Raw genomic sequence first — 16173 nt, 5'->3', positions numbered from 1 at the left:
TATGTATATATATATATATATATATATACAGGGATTTCTCAATTTATGTGTGTTTAGAATGTGTGATTTTGGAATAACATTTTTTCAAATTACATGGAGTATTTAGAATAACACAATGTAAAAAATCAAGTAAATCAAGTAAAAATCACAGCCTTGCTGTGGATTTGCTGTGTCTTGCAACACTGCTTCTGACCCAGGGCAGTTGACAGGATGCAGGGATGACCCATTATCCAGGAGGTGTCGAGATGGGAGGGAGGGAAGAGGGTAGAGGGGAGTGGAGTATGATTGGGTTGGAATGGGATGGAATGGCTTATGCCTTTGTTTTTTGGCTACCTCCCTTTTAAAGGGGGAAAAAGCCTTTAGTGTATGTATGTATGTATATAAAAAATCAAGTAAGTAATAGTAAAACTTAACTTCACTTTATGAGATTTTTTCATTATGTGATCACTTCAGGAATGTATCCCTCACATAAATTGAGACATCCCCATATATATATGTGTATATATATATATATATATATATATATATATATATATATATATATATATATATATATATATATATATAGACACCACAGCTATATGTTCATTTGTTGCTCCAGGAAGAAGCAGAACGTCGTCTGGAAGCAGAGATGCAGAAGAGGAGGGAACGTATAGAGAAATGGCGAGCAGAGAAAAAGAAGAAGGAGCTTGAGAATGCAAAGAAAGAGGCAGAGAAAGGAACTTTGGCAGCTACTGTGCCAAAGGTCTCAGCCAAGGCCTGGAGTTTGGAAGATGATGAGGAAGAAGATGAGACCAAAGAGGAAGTCAGGGAAGATAAAATAGAAGATGTAATTGTCAGATTTTTGTTTCCTTTCTATCAGATAGGGCTTGTATTATGTCTACATATCAGATCTTTCTTCTAGTTTTTTGATGCTTGCTCTAGTGGGGTAGAGTGAGGGGATTAGCATTTCCTGTGTACTCTTGCAACGAGTCAAGGCATATTTTAGCTTCACCATCCTTGCAAGGGTGGAAAAGGCCATTGTTGTATACATATATACAAATGATTTTTTATTCTGTTTTCTTTATAGAATGATGAGGTTGACCCCTTGGATGCCTTCATGTCTGGCATTCAAGAGGAGGTTCGTCGAATCAACAAAATGGATGTCCGTGGGGGAGTTAAAGGAAGAGGTATAGTGATGGGAGGGCCTGGGGCTGGAACTGGTAATGGTCCTGCTGCCACTGGTCCTGCTGCTGCCCTAAGTGGTAGTGTTGGTCCCACTACTGGTAGTGTTGGTGTAAGTAGTGTTGTCTCCATTGGACCAGGACCCAAAAAACCCATTATCCTGATGGGTGTAGCCAAGAAAGTGGAAACCAAAAAGAAAGGTGAACTTATGGAACAGAATCAAGATGCTCTGGAGTACTCATCAGAAGAAGAAAAGGAAGATCTTAATACAACTATGGCAAGCATCAACTCTAAAGGACGGAAGGTAAAGAGTTGTAACTAATTCCAAAATTTGCTTTGGTTTATATTATGATTTTTAATTTGGCTTAGAGTGAAGGTAAGTTAGAAATTGAACATAGAACAATGGGCTGAAAGTTATGTATCATAAGTGAGCTCCAGAATTTTTGGGTTCTTTTATATAAATAGGTATTTCTGCCATCCAAACTCTGTGCAAGCTACTGTTCTAAGTATATTCAGTTTCTTACTTGCTTTCACTGTGAAGTCTTCAATATGTGAGGTGAAGGTGATGTGTGTATCAGATGGGAGGCAAAGAAGATTTTCTACATCTCTATCATTCTGTGGTAAGGGAGAAAGAATACTGCCACTGAGTGTTCTCACTGAGTCATAAAAAGTGAAAAAAAGGGACAGGGATAGGAGATGAACCAATAGACAGAGTGGTTGGGAAGTGTGGAGTACCAGGAAAAAATCATAGTGGAGAGTTGATGGTGGACATGTGTTTAGAAAGTTTATGATAGCAAACACAGTGTTTAGGAAGAAAGTCAAGGGTAGGTACACATGGGAGAGGGTGGTGGATGGAAGGGTGATAGATAGGACTTTAATGGACTATATAGTGGTAACCAGGAGAAGAGTAGGAAGAGTTTTTAATGTACATGTCCTTAGGGGAGAGAGTTGGGGAATATCAAATTATTTATTGGTGGAAGGTAAGTTGAGAGTGGAGGATAGATGGAGAAAGGAAAAGGACAGAAGGTGGGAAGGTGCTTATAGTGAACTGTTTAAATGAGAAAGAAAAGGATAAGAAGTACAAGAAGCTGAGAGTTGTTGTTGTTGTTGTCATTCCCTAGACTGTCTGTCCGAGCAGTCCCGTCTCCCCAAGGAAGGCCACAGCCGAAACTGGGTTTTCCCACAAATCCTTTATAGAGTGTATGTTGTGTTGTTTGCGTGCATGATTGTGTATAATGCAGTCTTCCATTATGTGTTGTATGGTATGGGGTGAAGTGTTACATCCTGGGCAGCTGTTCACAACACGGTCGTCCAGCCTCTTCTGGTAGCTTAGAAGTGCTGGGTGGTGACCGCATCGCAGTCTGGCCAAGTGGACTCTGTCCTTTCGTGGGAGAGAGGATTCAGAAGGGTGGATATCAGGGGGTCTGGCATGCAGCAGTGTGTTGTCTTTCAGTGTGTTAATGGAGCGGTGAGTGATATGATTATGAATATGTTTCCGGAGGCTGGTATTTGGTGGTTGTGGAGGAAGAGAAGAGAGTTTCTGTGCGTAATAAAGGTCTTTGGGTGTAGTTTTAATGTTTCTTGGTGTGTGTGGGTGTTCTGCTATGTAGTGTAGCGGGTGTGATGTGTTTGTGGTGGCTGCAGCAAGTGTTTGTGTGCCTCTCATGTCGAGGTGGTCCTTGACTTTGAGGACTTTTGTTTCATGGTGTAAATGGTCTGTAGGTGATGTATTTGTGCAGCCTGTAATTGTTTTTAGGGCTTTATTTTGTATGATTTGAAGGGTGTTGTGGTGTGTCTCACTGAGATTAGGAGCCCATGCAGGACTCGCATAATTCATCACTGAGCGTATGCATTGTTTGTATATTGTTATATTAGTTTCTTTGTTTTGTCCAAATGTTGTTCCAGTGATTGACTTAAGTGCGTTAAGTCTAGGTGTGCATTTGTTTTTTATGTTTGTGAGGTGTTGTTTGAAAGACATGGATGTATCGTATGTTACACCAAGAATTTTCGGTGTGTTTGTGTGTGGTATTAGTGTTGTTGATGTAGAGATGAGGTATGTATTTGTGTTCTTTTGTCCAGTTGGTGAGAAGTGTTGCTGTAGATTTGGTTGGAGCTATTTTGAGTCTGTTTGTGATGAACCATGTGTTGAGTGTGTCAAGGTAAGGCTGGATTATTTCTTCAGCTTTGTCTGTGTTACGATGTGTGAATGTTATTGTTATGTCGTCTGCGTAGGAAGAGATTTGTATTTCTGAGGTGTCTGGCGTGGGTAAGTCATGCATGTATAGATTAAATAATGTGGGGGATAGAACTGAGCCCTGTGGTACTCCGTTCTTAATGTTTCTGATGTGCGATGATTGGCCATTATATGACACATGAGCATTCCTGCCTGCCAGATAATTGGCCAGCCATCTTTTGGTGTTATTGTGCATGTCTGTGTTATATATTTTATTTGTTAGGTTGTGGCGGGGGATAGCATCAAAAGCTTTACTAATGTCCAATGTTATAAGAAGTGTTCTGTGGTGGGGCCTATCTGAATTGATGCCATCTAAAATTCTTTGTGTGAGGTTTGTCAGAAGAGTGTTTGTGGAGTGTAGTGGCCTAAAACCGTGTTGTGAGTCAGCAAGGGGAATATATGGTGTGACAAGTTTAAGTATTAGGCGTTCAATGACTTTAGAGGGGGTGCAGAGAAGTGTGATTGGGCGGTGCGATGTTGGGATTGTTGGGTCTTTGTTTGGTTTTGGAATGGTGATTATTTTACCATGCTTCCAGATGTCGGGTATAGTGTTGTGTGAATAGCTGTAGTTTGCAATGTTTGTGAGTGCGTGTATACCTTGTGGTCCAATGTGTTTTAGGTGGATGTTGCTTATGTTATCAGGGCCACAGGCAGATGAGTGCTTGAAATTATGCATTATGAGTTTTGTCTGACTGTCTATGAAGGGTGTATAGTCTGAGTCTGTGGGGAAGTCTTTCTTACGTCGAATGGTGCGTCGGTCGTCAGGGTGAGATGTAAGATGGCTCGTCTGTGCAAAATGACGTATGAGTGCGTTTGCTTGTTGTCTGTTTGAGGGTAGATTATTTGTTGTTGTGATTATTGCTGCGTGAGAGCGTGTAGTGTTAGTGTTGGATAGTGTGATGCTGTTGAGTGTTTTGTACAATTTGCTGGTGTTTGTTTTGTGATCAAGTGTATTGATAAAGTTTTGCCAATTTTGTGTTTTTTGTTCATGTATTTTATTGGCAATCACAGTGTTTAGTGTTTGTATTTGGTCTGCTATGTTTTGAGGGATAGGTGTGGGGGTATCGTGTTTAAGTGTGTCACGTTGTCTGATGAGGCCTTGGATTTCTGGTGTGAAGTTGGGGTTGTGTGATTTTCTGTTGCCTCTAGGGATGTATCTCTTGTCTGCGTTTTGTATGATTGTATTAAAAGCGTGCACAGCATTGTTTATGTTTGTGATTGGTGTACTGTTAAATGTTTCAAAATGTTCTGTCTCTTCAGTAAAGGCTTCCCAGTTAGCTCTCTTGTAATTGGTGTAAGTGTGTCTGTGGCCAGCTGGGGTGCATCTTGTTTTGGTGGTGATGATGATTGGAAGGTGGTCAGAGCCAAGGGCTCCGACCACTCTCCATGATGTTGTTGGGGTTAGGCAGGGGGAGCAAAAGGTGATATCAGGAGAGGAGGGAGTGTAGAGGGCTTGGTATGGGATATGTGTATGATTATGCGTGTTGTTCATGATAGTCAATGAGTCGAATTGAGTCTGTATATCAAGCCCTCTGTCTGTGTCAGGGTTGTCGACAAACCAGGCAGACGACTTGGCGTTGAAGTCACCACCCATGATCAGGTTGGGGATTGAGGTTAGTTGGCTGAGTTGAGGTCTGAAGGTGTTTGGAACTGTGGGGGATGATTGAGGGGGAATGTACATGTTAACTATTGTTAGTGTTGAATTGTTGCCTGTGCGGATACGAATGGATTGGGTTTCTGTTGTGTTATCTGTGGTAGGGAGGAGAATTTTGGTTGTGGCACTTGTGTCCACAAAACAGATGGAATGGTGGATCAGGGTGATGAGTCCACCGCCATTGCCGTCAGTCCGGTCTTGTCTGATGGTGGTGTAATTATGAAATGATGGTGTTTTGTGTGAGTGTCTTAATTTTGTTTCTTGTAAAATTGCAATGTGTATGTTGTGTTGTTTAAGAAAGTGTGTTTAAGTGTTGTTTAAGAAAGTGTTGTTTAAGAAAGCTGAGAGTAGAGTGGGAGGGAGTGAGGGATAGAGTAGAACTAAGAATGGAGGAGGAATGAGGATGTTTCAAGGAGGGAGTTTCATAGTGCAAAGGTGTTGGTGTGTTGAACAAGGAGGACAGGAGGGAATAGAGTGAAGGGTAGTGAGTGGTGAGATGAGGAAGCAAAGAAGGTTGTAGAAGAGAAGAAACAAGCATTCACAGATTGGTTGCAAAATAGGATGAGAGAATCATATGAGAGATACAAAGAAAAATAGAAGTAAGGCATAAGATAAAGGAGGCAAAAAGGAGAGTAGATGTGAAATGGGATAAGAGTATGACAGAAAATTTCAAAAGTAATAAAAAGATGTTTTGGAAGGGAATTAAAAGAGGAAGAGGAGGTGAATCAAGTAGAGAAGAAGTAAAAGGTGCTGATGGAGAGATGATAATTGAAGAGATGGAAGTAGGAAGAAGATGGGCAGAGTATTTTAGGGAGTTGTTAAATGTGAAGGAGGATGGGGAGGGAAAGTAGTTGCAGTGGGGAGTGCTAAAAAATGACAGTGATGGAGGAAAAATAAGAAAAGATGAGGTGAAAGCAGTTATTAAAATTATGAGAGCTGGTAAGGCACCTGTGTTGGGTGTCATGCAGAATCTCTAAAAAAGGGAGGTACAGTGATGGTGGACTGGCTGGTGAGTTTGTTTAAGGTTTGTCTAAGAGGGTAGAATTCTAGAGGACTGGAGGAGTGCACATACAGTTCCACTTCACAGGGGACAAGGGGACAAGTGTGAATGCAGTAGTTTCAGAGGGATCAGTTTGTTGAGTGTAGTTGGGAAGGCTTATGAGAGGGTTTTGATTGAGAGGATTGGGAGAGGAACAGAGGGAGTAATTGGTGAGGAACAGTGTGGGTTTAGGACAGATAGGGGTTGTGTGGATCAGATTTTTGTGGTAAATGGTAAGACAGATATATGAGAAAGCTTTAAGAAAAGGTAAGGGTGTTTTTTGGGGCTTTATGGATCTGGTAAAATGCTTATGACAGAGGTATTGAAGATATATGGGATAGGAGTAAAGCTGTTAAGAGCAGTTGAGGGTTTTTACGAGGGTAGTAGTACCTGTGTTAGAATTAGAAATGGAGAGAGCAATTGGTTTGAGGTGGGAGTGGGACTTTGCCAGGGATGTGTCATGTCACCATGGCTATTCAGTTTATAAGTGGATGAGGTGGTGTGAGAGGTAAACGCAAAGGTAATAGGCTGGGGATTGGAGATGGTTAAAGAAAATGGAGAAAAGTGGGAGATAAACCAGTTGTTGTTTGTTGACAACATTGCACTTGTAGCAGGATCAGAGGAGGGATTAAGGAAGTTAGTGACAGAGATTGGGAAGGTGTGTGGAAGAAGGAAGTTGAAGATAAATGTGGGTAAAAGTAAGGGGATGAGATGTACAAGGGGAAAGGATGGCAGCAAATAGGAAATGAGTATTAAGGGAGAGAGACTGGAGGAAGTGGGTAGCTTTAAATACTGGTTGGCTAATGTGACAGGAAAGGGAGGAGTGGAGGTGGAGGTAGAATGTAGATTGAGAGAAGCTAGTGAATGCCTTGGGGGATTAAAATGTGTAATGAGAAAAAGACATTTGGGAATGGATGCTAAAAGGAGATTGTATGAAGGGGTGATTGTGCCAACAGCACTGTATGGGTCAGAAACAGAACATGAGAGGAAAAGTTTAAATGTGTTTGAGATGAAATGCCTGAGAAATATGATAGGGGTTACTAGGCTGGATAGAGTGAGAAATGAAGAGGTGAGGAGGAGAGTGGGATGGAAAGGGAGTTTGGAGATAGGGTTGGATGAAAGAGTATTGGGATGGTTTGGGTATGTGGAAAGAATGAGTGAAGAAACATTAGTAAAATGTGGAAGGAGTGAACATGAGGTGGCAACCAGGAATGAGATGAATGGATGGGGTAAAAGGGGCATTGGGAATGAGGGAGAAGACAGAAGATGGGGTGAGTGGAGAATGGTTGTATATTGATGATTGCTGTGATGCATGCAAGGGAGTGGGTGGATGATGGGGGGGTGGGGGAGTATGTGTGAATGATATTTTGACATGGCCAGAAGGGATTTCTCCCCATCTTTTTTTCTGCATGGGTGCATGGAGAGAGGGGTTGTCAATAAATGAAGGTGCCTTGCTTCTGACCCAGTGCAGTGGGTGAGATGCAGGGATGACCTGTCATCCAGGAGGAACCAAGAAAAAAGGGAGGGAGTGAGGGTGAATGGGAGTGGAGTGTGTGGGGATGAAATGAGTAGGAGTGTATTTATGCCTTTGACTTTGGCTACCTCCCTTGTAAGGGGGAAAAAGCCATTGGTATATGTACAACCACTCCTCGTTTAACGACGACAATTGGGACCAGCGTCGCCGTCGTTAACTGAATTGGTCGTTAAGCGAAAGTGTATACATATACGTACATGTACTGTATGTACAATGTCCAGCAATACATATATCTTTATTTTCGTGTATTTTCCCTCCTTTATACAGTACATTAAAGCTTTATTTACTGTTTATTTACCGTGGTTAGGTTCCTGAAATTACCGTATATGACCAAATCTGCATTTGCTGACATTCCATATCAAATACCGGGGTATTTTTTTAGTTTCGACCATGGCCGCAGTATTGCAATAGAAAATTAATTATTAATTTTGTAAATTAAAATGTATCAACGTAATATGCAATTTTGTGGGCGGAAATGGAAGTAAAGAATACCTTGCTACAAGCAAATATGCTAATGAACGAAGTCGGTAGCATAGGATCGGGACGCCATCTTGTCGTCTGTCAATTGACGGCCTCGGTACTTCCGACTACCTCGCCAGGTATATTTTCTCGAAGGAATGTTATGGTGCAGAGATACATGCATTCCTTCAAGCTGCAATAACTTTGTATACCCCGCAAGCTGACGACGAGGACGAGCCAGATGACATTTAATTTGCAGGTGATGATTTATTAAACACAGCTTAGGTTAGTTTAGTTTAGGTTAGACGAATTTATCATCCTTTCATTTCTTCAGTGTTGGAATCTATCATAACAAACATGGTGTACCATTCGTCCGACATGACTGTTACTTACGAAATCTGTTTTCGCACTTTTTTTTATTTCTGCTCACAAAATTGTATATTATGTTGATACATTATAATTTACAAAATTAATAATTAATTTTCTATTGCTATATTGCGCTCATGGTCGAAACTAAAAATTTACCAATACCGGTATATACTGTACCCCAGGTAGTTTGTGCAGCTTGCAGGATGGTAATGTAGACCTAAGCTTCAGAACACTTTACCTCACAGCTAATATCCACCGTACAAGTTCATTTATAACATCATACAAATTTGCCTCAGCCAACTTAATTATCGTACACGACGTCGTAACTTCGGGAGATTTACGTTAAACGAATATTGGTCAGTCATAAAGCCTGTCGTAACTCCGCGTTGTCGCTAGCCGAGTAGGTCGTTAAACGAGGAGTGGTTGTATGTTATATATTTACATATGTATGTATATATTTATATTATTCTAATAAGACCACCACTCTCAGATTGATCTCGCATTGATCACTTCACATCAGTAAATAACCACTCAATAATTGGTCAAGAAAACTATTTGAGTTTACTTTTTCACTCAATGACCCTTCATCCATGAGGAGAAAATAATGGGTGGTGGATAGGATTGGATGGGTGGTTGGCTACCTCCCTTATAAGGTGAATGAGGCCCTTGGCATATAGGTATATACTTTTTCACTCTTGCCTGACTGCTGATGCAGAGGGATTCTCATTATAAATAAGACAATATCTGAAATGGGTAAAATAGTCTGATTGAATGATTATTAGGATGAAGGGGAGTGAATTTGAATTTCTCTTGGTGATCAAACGATAGGTACTTGTAATTGGTGGTTTTGCAAGATTTGTCAGAGAAAATCATCTCCCTACCATCCATCTTTCACTCAGTCAATCTGTTGCTCCAGGTATCTTTTGCAGGAGACCCACAGCTCCCAGGTAACTGGCCATAACCATCTCCACTTGTAGGTGTAGTACCATCCATCTTTTAAACCTGTCAACACCCTCATCATATGGAGATGCTGTCCTGATAGGGTGACGACACTCAGTCTCTGAACAGGGGCCTAGATGTCAGATTTGACTGCATTTCCTCAACCATTTCACATAAGGGGTCTGACAATGGGCAACTGTTACCCTCCAACTGCTATTATAAGTTGATGATATATAAACAGCACAGTAATACAGCAGAGAACATTTGCTGTCTCTTCCCAGAGAGGGCCAGCCACTGTAGGACTTTAGGTTTTCAGTCAGTGAAACTCAAGGCAGTTGTTATTTAAGTTATGTAGTGCATGATGTAAACAGTAAAGATGATCTTTGATTTGTGCATTACCTGAGGTATTGATATTCTTAAATTGTGCCTTTTCTCATTTCAGGATCTCGTTAAAGTGGATCATAATAGTATGAATTATATTGAGTTTCGCAAAAACTTCTATGTGGAAGTTCCTGAAATTGCCAACATGCAAAAGGAGGAAGTAGAAGCTTACAGGTAAAAAACTTGCCATCCATCTTTTATTTCATATCTAGGAGCTGTATTTTTACCTCCCACCTCATTGATATTAATGATATATCTGTTCATAGTTTTTCTATCTATACATAAAAAAGACCTCTTCCCCCTTATAAGAGTGGTTGGCAGCATCCACCCTTCCATTCCATACCACATGTCATTGTTTTTACTATGAATGCTCACTGGCTGAGCAGGTTGAGCATTACTACTTGTGATGGAGGTCGAGGTGATGGTGGTTCGAACCCTGCTGCCAGTGAGTTGGACTAAAGACATGGTTAATTAAATTCCATGCTACAAATCTCTCTGTAAGGGGCACTGTCCTAGCCTCCTGCTAAGGGAGAGTATGCAACATTAAACAGAATCATGATTAACTTGCTTGTAGATGTGGGTGGGATGGCTTGGTGATAAAGTACAGGCTTTGCATTGCATGGTATCAGTATGCTGGGAAATCAATGTGCGGTGGAAAGTAGCCCTGTGCTATCTTGCATAGGACTAGGTTTGACTGATCTGTGGATCAAAAGTATCCTCAAACAGTTTCTTACACTGAGTTACAGTAAGAAGCATACTGACAGATCATTTGATCCATGAACAAACAACCAAATGACTATATGAAACAAGCAAAAGTATGAACTACAACTATTGAAGTGGAAAAGCTGTGCCTTTCTGTATTGCTTATGAAAGTGGGGGGGGCAGTGCAACCCTTCATCCACAAGGTACTGAGATAGGAGGGGATGGTTGAACGAGTTTTATTTGTTTATTTATTTTTTAAATGGCTGTGTGCCTTGAAGTAAATGGTTCATATGGACATGTTAATGGAAATAAAGGTGGTATGGGGAAGATGGTAGAGCACTTCAGAAGTTCTGGGAGTGGAAAAGCCAGGAAAATGATTTTTGTGGAAGTAGAAAATTTTAGGACTACAGTCGTACCTCGGTACTCGACCGCCTCTATACTCGACCAAATCGGTGCTCGACCAAAAAATTCGAGTAGAAAATGCATCGGACCTCGAACAGATTTTCGGTACTCGACTAGCTCGAACAGCGGGTAAGCGTCAGTTCGACTCAGACCGCCAGCGGAGTAAGACGTACGCAGTTTGTTCGAGTATTTCTTCCCAGATTTAAACTTTTTCGTGTTGCTCTAGCCCTTAATAATGGGTCCAAAGAAAGACAGTGATAAGGGGAAAATTGGTTTCGGTGTTCGAACAAATCGGTACTCGACCACCACCTCAGAACGGATTATGGTCGAGTACCGAGGTACGACTGTATAGGTAAAGGTGAGATACAAAGAGCTGTGATAGTAATAAAAGCTGTTAAGGCACCTGATTTATATGGGTGTCACATGGAAAGTCTGACAAAGAGAGGAACAGTTGTGTATTGGGCAGTGAGGTTGTTTAATGTGTGCTTAAGGGAGGGAAATGTGCCAGAAGACTGAAGTACATGTATATTTTCACTATACAAAGAAAAAGAGGACACATGAATGTAGTAGTTTTAGAGTGATCAGTGTGTTAAGTGTACTTATAACAGCATATGGGAGGGTATTAATGTAATGATAATTATAATAGTAATTGTTGCCGCAATTTGTGGAAAGTGGAAAACCTGTAGCCCCACAGTGGCTGGGAACAGTTGTTGGTCCCACCTGCAGATATCTCTGGGAAGAAACTTTGGACTGCTGTCTGTATTATATTGGTGTGGAAATATTTCTGAGGCACCATCTGAAAGTAGTAGAAGGAAGGCAATAGTCATTGGTTGTCAGCTCTCTGTGGGTGAAAAGGTGCAAGGAATATAGTGAAAGCTGACATAGATCTTGGGCCCAGTCTATAGATCAAGTGTGAGCCCTTCAGGGCTGCTAATCCTTTTGGAAGTGAGGGAGGTTGGTTTAGGTACTGTGCCTTGCTGCATTGCTTCTGATTCAATCATTGGGTTGGGGACAGGAATGATTCTTCATTTTTCATCCGCAAGGAGCTAAGATAAGAACATAAGAATGAAGGAGACTGCAAGAGACCATAAAGCCAACACTAGGCAGTTCAATGTCTATTACCACCTGTCATCCCCATCCATAAAGTTGTCTAACCGTTTCTTAAAACAATAGATAGTTTCAACACTCACTATATTGTTACAAAGGAATGTTTGATGGGTGAAGGGTGGGAGCGTCTTCACTAGAATACCCTCCTCATAAGGGAAAGAACCATTTGGTATATGTATATGTATGTATGCCTTGAACTTGCCACTCACCTGATAAAGGGGAAAGGTCTTTGGTACATATATATTTAAAAGTGCAGAAAGTCTGATATAGGTACTATTGTGGCATTAATGTTTATCAAAACAAACACCATATGAGGATGGAACCTTTATTAGTATGACGTAAAGTTTGTTACAGCTTTTTCAAGCACATAGTCATAATACTCATGACTGAGATTAAATAAGAAGAGTGGGGGAGGGAGGGAGAGGGAGGTGACTGAATACTAGGAAAGGTTAAGGAGAAAATGGACCAGATGTCTGGAAATAGGAAAGGTTAAGGATAAGATGGAACAAATGGCTGGGTGTAGCTCACAACTGATGAATAAAAGGAAGAAAATAAGAACGGTGAGCAATTGTTTTTCTTTCCTTGAGAGGAAAAAGGGGGATATTGGAGGGCAACTAGGGGTGGCTTAAAATTTTGTTGGCAATGGGTATTAACCCCTTCCATACGGTGCCGCACACGTAGGCGTCATGGGGAGCGAGTGTATTCGCGAGGCTGCCATATCGGCGTCTTGATTATATTTATTGTAGTCGCCCCTGTGTTTTTACATTCTCTCAAATGTGCCCTGAATCCCATTCTCTGTGGTATTCAAAATTCGCGGGTGAAAGAGAGAACGATCGATATAAGCGGTGACTATATTTTATGATGCGAGTATTATTACGACACGTCGTACGGCTGGCATTGGCTGCTGCCACTGAGATCTAAGTCCATGACGCCTACGTGTGCGGCACCGTATGGAAGGGGTTAAAGGAATTAGGTGGGGTGAGGTATTGAACATGCCCCTTTTTTGCTCAATTGTGTTCATTCCTTGTAATATGGCTGCTTCCAAACATTTTCTATGGATTTTGTTGAGCTCACGTACCAGAAGTTCTGCATTCTCCCAATCGATCAGGTGATTGCTACTGTTCCTGTGTGCAACACACATGTTGGTGGTGACATCATGGCGGACTGTATCAGTGTTCTTGGATGCGGGTTTTCAGATCACGTGATTTTCCCCAATGTAGGATTTTTCACATCCTGAGCATGGAATCCGATAAACACCAGTGTTTTGCTGATGTTATGTTGTACTAATAAAGGCTCCATCCTCATATGGTGTTTATTTCGATAGACTTTTTGGCAATTGCCACTTTCATACACATTAATGTTTTTCTTTTATCCATCCATTACATCTTGTAGGGCTGAACTGGAGGGCATCAAGGTGAAGGGTTCAGGTTGTCCTAAACCTATAAAGACATGGGCACAGTGTGGAGTGAGCAAACGGGTCCTGGAAATACTTAAGAAGAATAATTATGAAAAACCAACACCTATTCAGGCACAGGTAAGAAATTTGTACTAATGTTGATGAGTTTTAAAGAGTATGTTATTGAAAAAAAAAAAAAAAATCCCAGATGACCTCTTTGGAAAGAAAAGAATGACCTACCAATTTCAAGTTTCAGTGTAGGAGATTGTCTCTCAGTTCCATTTACTAAAGTCCAAATAATAATCAGGTGAAAAATGTTATAAGAATGCTGTAGAGCCTCCTAGTGGAAGGAAAGAAAGATTATATTAATTGGTTCATCTGTCTATATGCCACCTATATACCAAGAGCTTTTCCTCTTATCAGGGAGGTAGCCAAGTCAAAAGGCATATACCCACTCCCACCCATTCCACTTCCATCCACCACCCTTTCCCCCTTCTCATCTTAGCTCCACATGGATGATGGGTCATCCCTGTATCCAACCCAATGCCCTGGGTCAGAAGCAATGTAGCAGGACACAGCACATCCACAGCAAGGCTGCTTCACTAAATTGGTAACCCCTGTCTGTCCCTTCATGCATAAAAAGAGAAGATGGGATGAAATCCCTTCGGGCTGCATGAAAATATCATTCACACATAAGCAATTATCTTTGTCTATGAATTGATTCATAGAAAAAGTTAATTTGCACAGAAAAGTGGTGAGATTTTTGAAAGGTCTCTAAAATGGGAAACAGGGACCAATGATGGATACCTGCTTGTGGTAATCCTGCAAAATGAACAGCAGAGCTGCCCATTTTCAAAACTCATCAATCATGCAATGGCCCTAAGATCTCATAAATTTCAGCTATATTTGTGACACAATTTCACACATAGAGAACAGACATCGATACAGTTTGGCTTTAGACAAGGAAGATCATGTGCCACTAACTTGATCTGTTTTTAATCAAAGCTTATAGACATAATGCAAGAAAGGGACAGATGGGCTGATTGTGCTTTCCTAGATTTAGAAAAGACACTTGATAAAGTACCACAGAAAAAAACTACTAAGAAAACTTTAAACAACAGGTGTACAAGGAAAGTTATTGAAATGGATGGAAGATTTTTTGAACAGGAGAAAAATGAGGGTGGTATTTAGAGACAAAAACTTGACCTGGGAAGAAATGATAAGTGGTCCCACAAAGTTCTGTATTAGCTCCAATAATGTTTGCCATATATATAAATGACATAGATGAAGGTGTGGAGTGTTATATGAACTTCTTTGCAGATGATGCAAAACTACTAAAGAAAGTAAGAACAGAAAAAGACTGAACCACTACAGAGAGACCTGGACAAAGTCTGGGAATGGAACCAAAAGTGGGAAGTGAACTTCAACATCAAGAAATGTAGTATAATGGAATTTAAAAAAAGTAAAAATAGAATATCAGGGTAATATAAAATTGGTACAAAGGAAGTAAAAGAAGTTAGTTTGGAAAAGGACCTAGGAGTAATTATTAACAAAGACATGTCACCAGACAAGCATATTGACAAAGTAGTTTGAGAAACCTACAATTTATTAAGATAATAAAGGTGGCCTTTAACTACTTGGATGAAGTAATGGTAAAGAAAATATTAGTCATGCTGATAAGACCAAGATTGGAGTATGCTGTGACACTATGGACACCCATCACAAAAGAGAATATAAAGAAATTAGAAAGAATCCAAAGAGCAACAACAAAGATGGCACCAACACTTTTTTAATTGACATACGAACAAAGATTGTCCAAACTGGAACTACCAACCCTGGAACAAAGAGGAGAAAGAGGAGAACTACTAGCCATTCACAGAATCATGAAAGGTATGGAAGTCCTTGACAGAGAAGATTTATTAAAGTGGGATAAAAGAAAAACAAGAGGACATGAAAAGAAACTCAAAAAGGATAGTTATAGAAGAGATCTGAAAACAAGTTCCCCACACAGAGTGGTGGATGTCTGGAATAAATTGGATGAAACAATAGTATGTGCAAAAACCATACAAGAATTTAAGAACAAACTAGATGCTGAAAGATACAAAGGTGGATAACTATGAGCATAGCTCCCTTCCTGTATAATATTACTAGGTAAATACAACTAGGTAAAATACACTAATACAATGTAGACAGCAATTGAAAATTTCTATCAAAAGAGATCTGTAGGAGGGCCCAAAGACCAATACTATATGCTGTAGGACTGTGGGATTCCAGTCACTGAAATTATGGGCAACAATTTATCATTACTGTTATTATTAAGATAGAAAAACATGCTGTTAAAGTTCAGAAAAATTAAGTTGGCTGAGGCAAATTTGTATGATGTTATAAATGAACTTGTACGGTGGATATTAGCTGTGATGTAAAGTGTTCTGAAGCTTAGGTCTACATTACCATCCTGCAAGCTGGAAAAACTACCTGGGGTACAATATATACCGGTAGTGGTAAATTTTTAGTTTCGACCAAGAGCGCAATATACATACATACATACATATACCAAGGCTTTTTCCCCCTTCCAAGGGAGGTAGCCACAAAAGGAAAGGCATAAAAACACTCCCACCCATTTCATCCCTAAATACACTCCACACCCCTCCCACCCTTCCTCTCATCTGAGCACCTCCTGGATGACGGGTCATCCCTGCACCTTGCCCACCGCCCTGGGTCAGAAGCAGTGTCGCAAGACACAGCACATCCACAGCAAGGCCGCTTCATTTAATCGGCGACCCCCCCTCTCCGT

The 16173-nt window shown here is 40.7% G+C and overlaps 1 protein-coding gene across 1 annotated transcript in view; it reads left to right on the top strand.

Annotated features, from left to right (window-relative positions):
• Nucleotides 1-16173, top strand: part of Prp5 (pre-mRNA processing factor 5) — a 103475-nt gene that overhangs the window by 18823 nt on the left and 68479 nt on the right. The window contains exons 4-7 of the mRNA XM_076198055.1: nucleotides 602-829; nucleotides 1070-1468; nucleotides 9834-9946; nucleotides 13376-13517. Of these exons, the coding sequence (XP_076054170.1) occupies nucleotides 602-829; nucleotides 1070-1468; nucleotides 9834-9946; nucleotides 13376-13517 (882 nt within the window). The remainder of the gene's footprint in view (nucleotides 1-601; nucleotides 830-1069; nucleotides 1469-9833; nucleotides 9947-13375; nucleotides 13518-16173) is intronic.

This window comes from Oratosquilla oratoria, chromosome 14 (genome assembly GCF_046742065.1).
Source record: "Oratosquilla oratoria isolate Oo_2021 chromosome 14, ASM4674206v1, whole genome shotgun sequence".
NCBI classification, from domain to species: domain Eukaryota; kingdom Metazoa; phylum Arthropoda; class Malacostraca; order Stomatopoda; family Squillidae; genus Oratosquilla; species Oratosquilla oratoria.
Note: the sequence above shows the minus strand (reverse complement) of the source record. Positions and strands in the feature narration are given on the sequence as shown.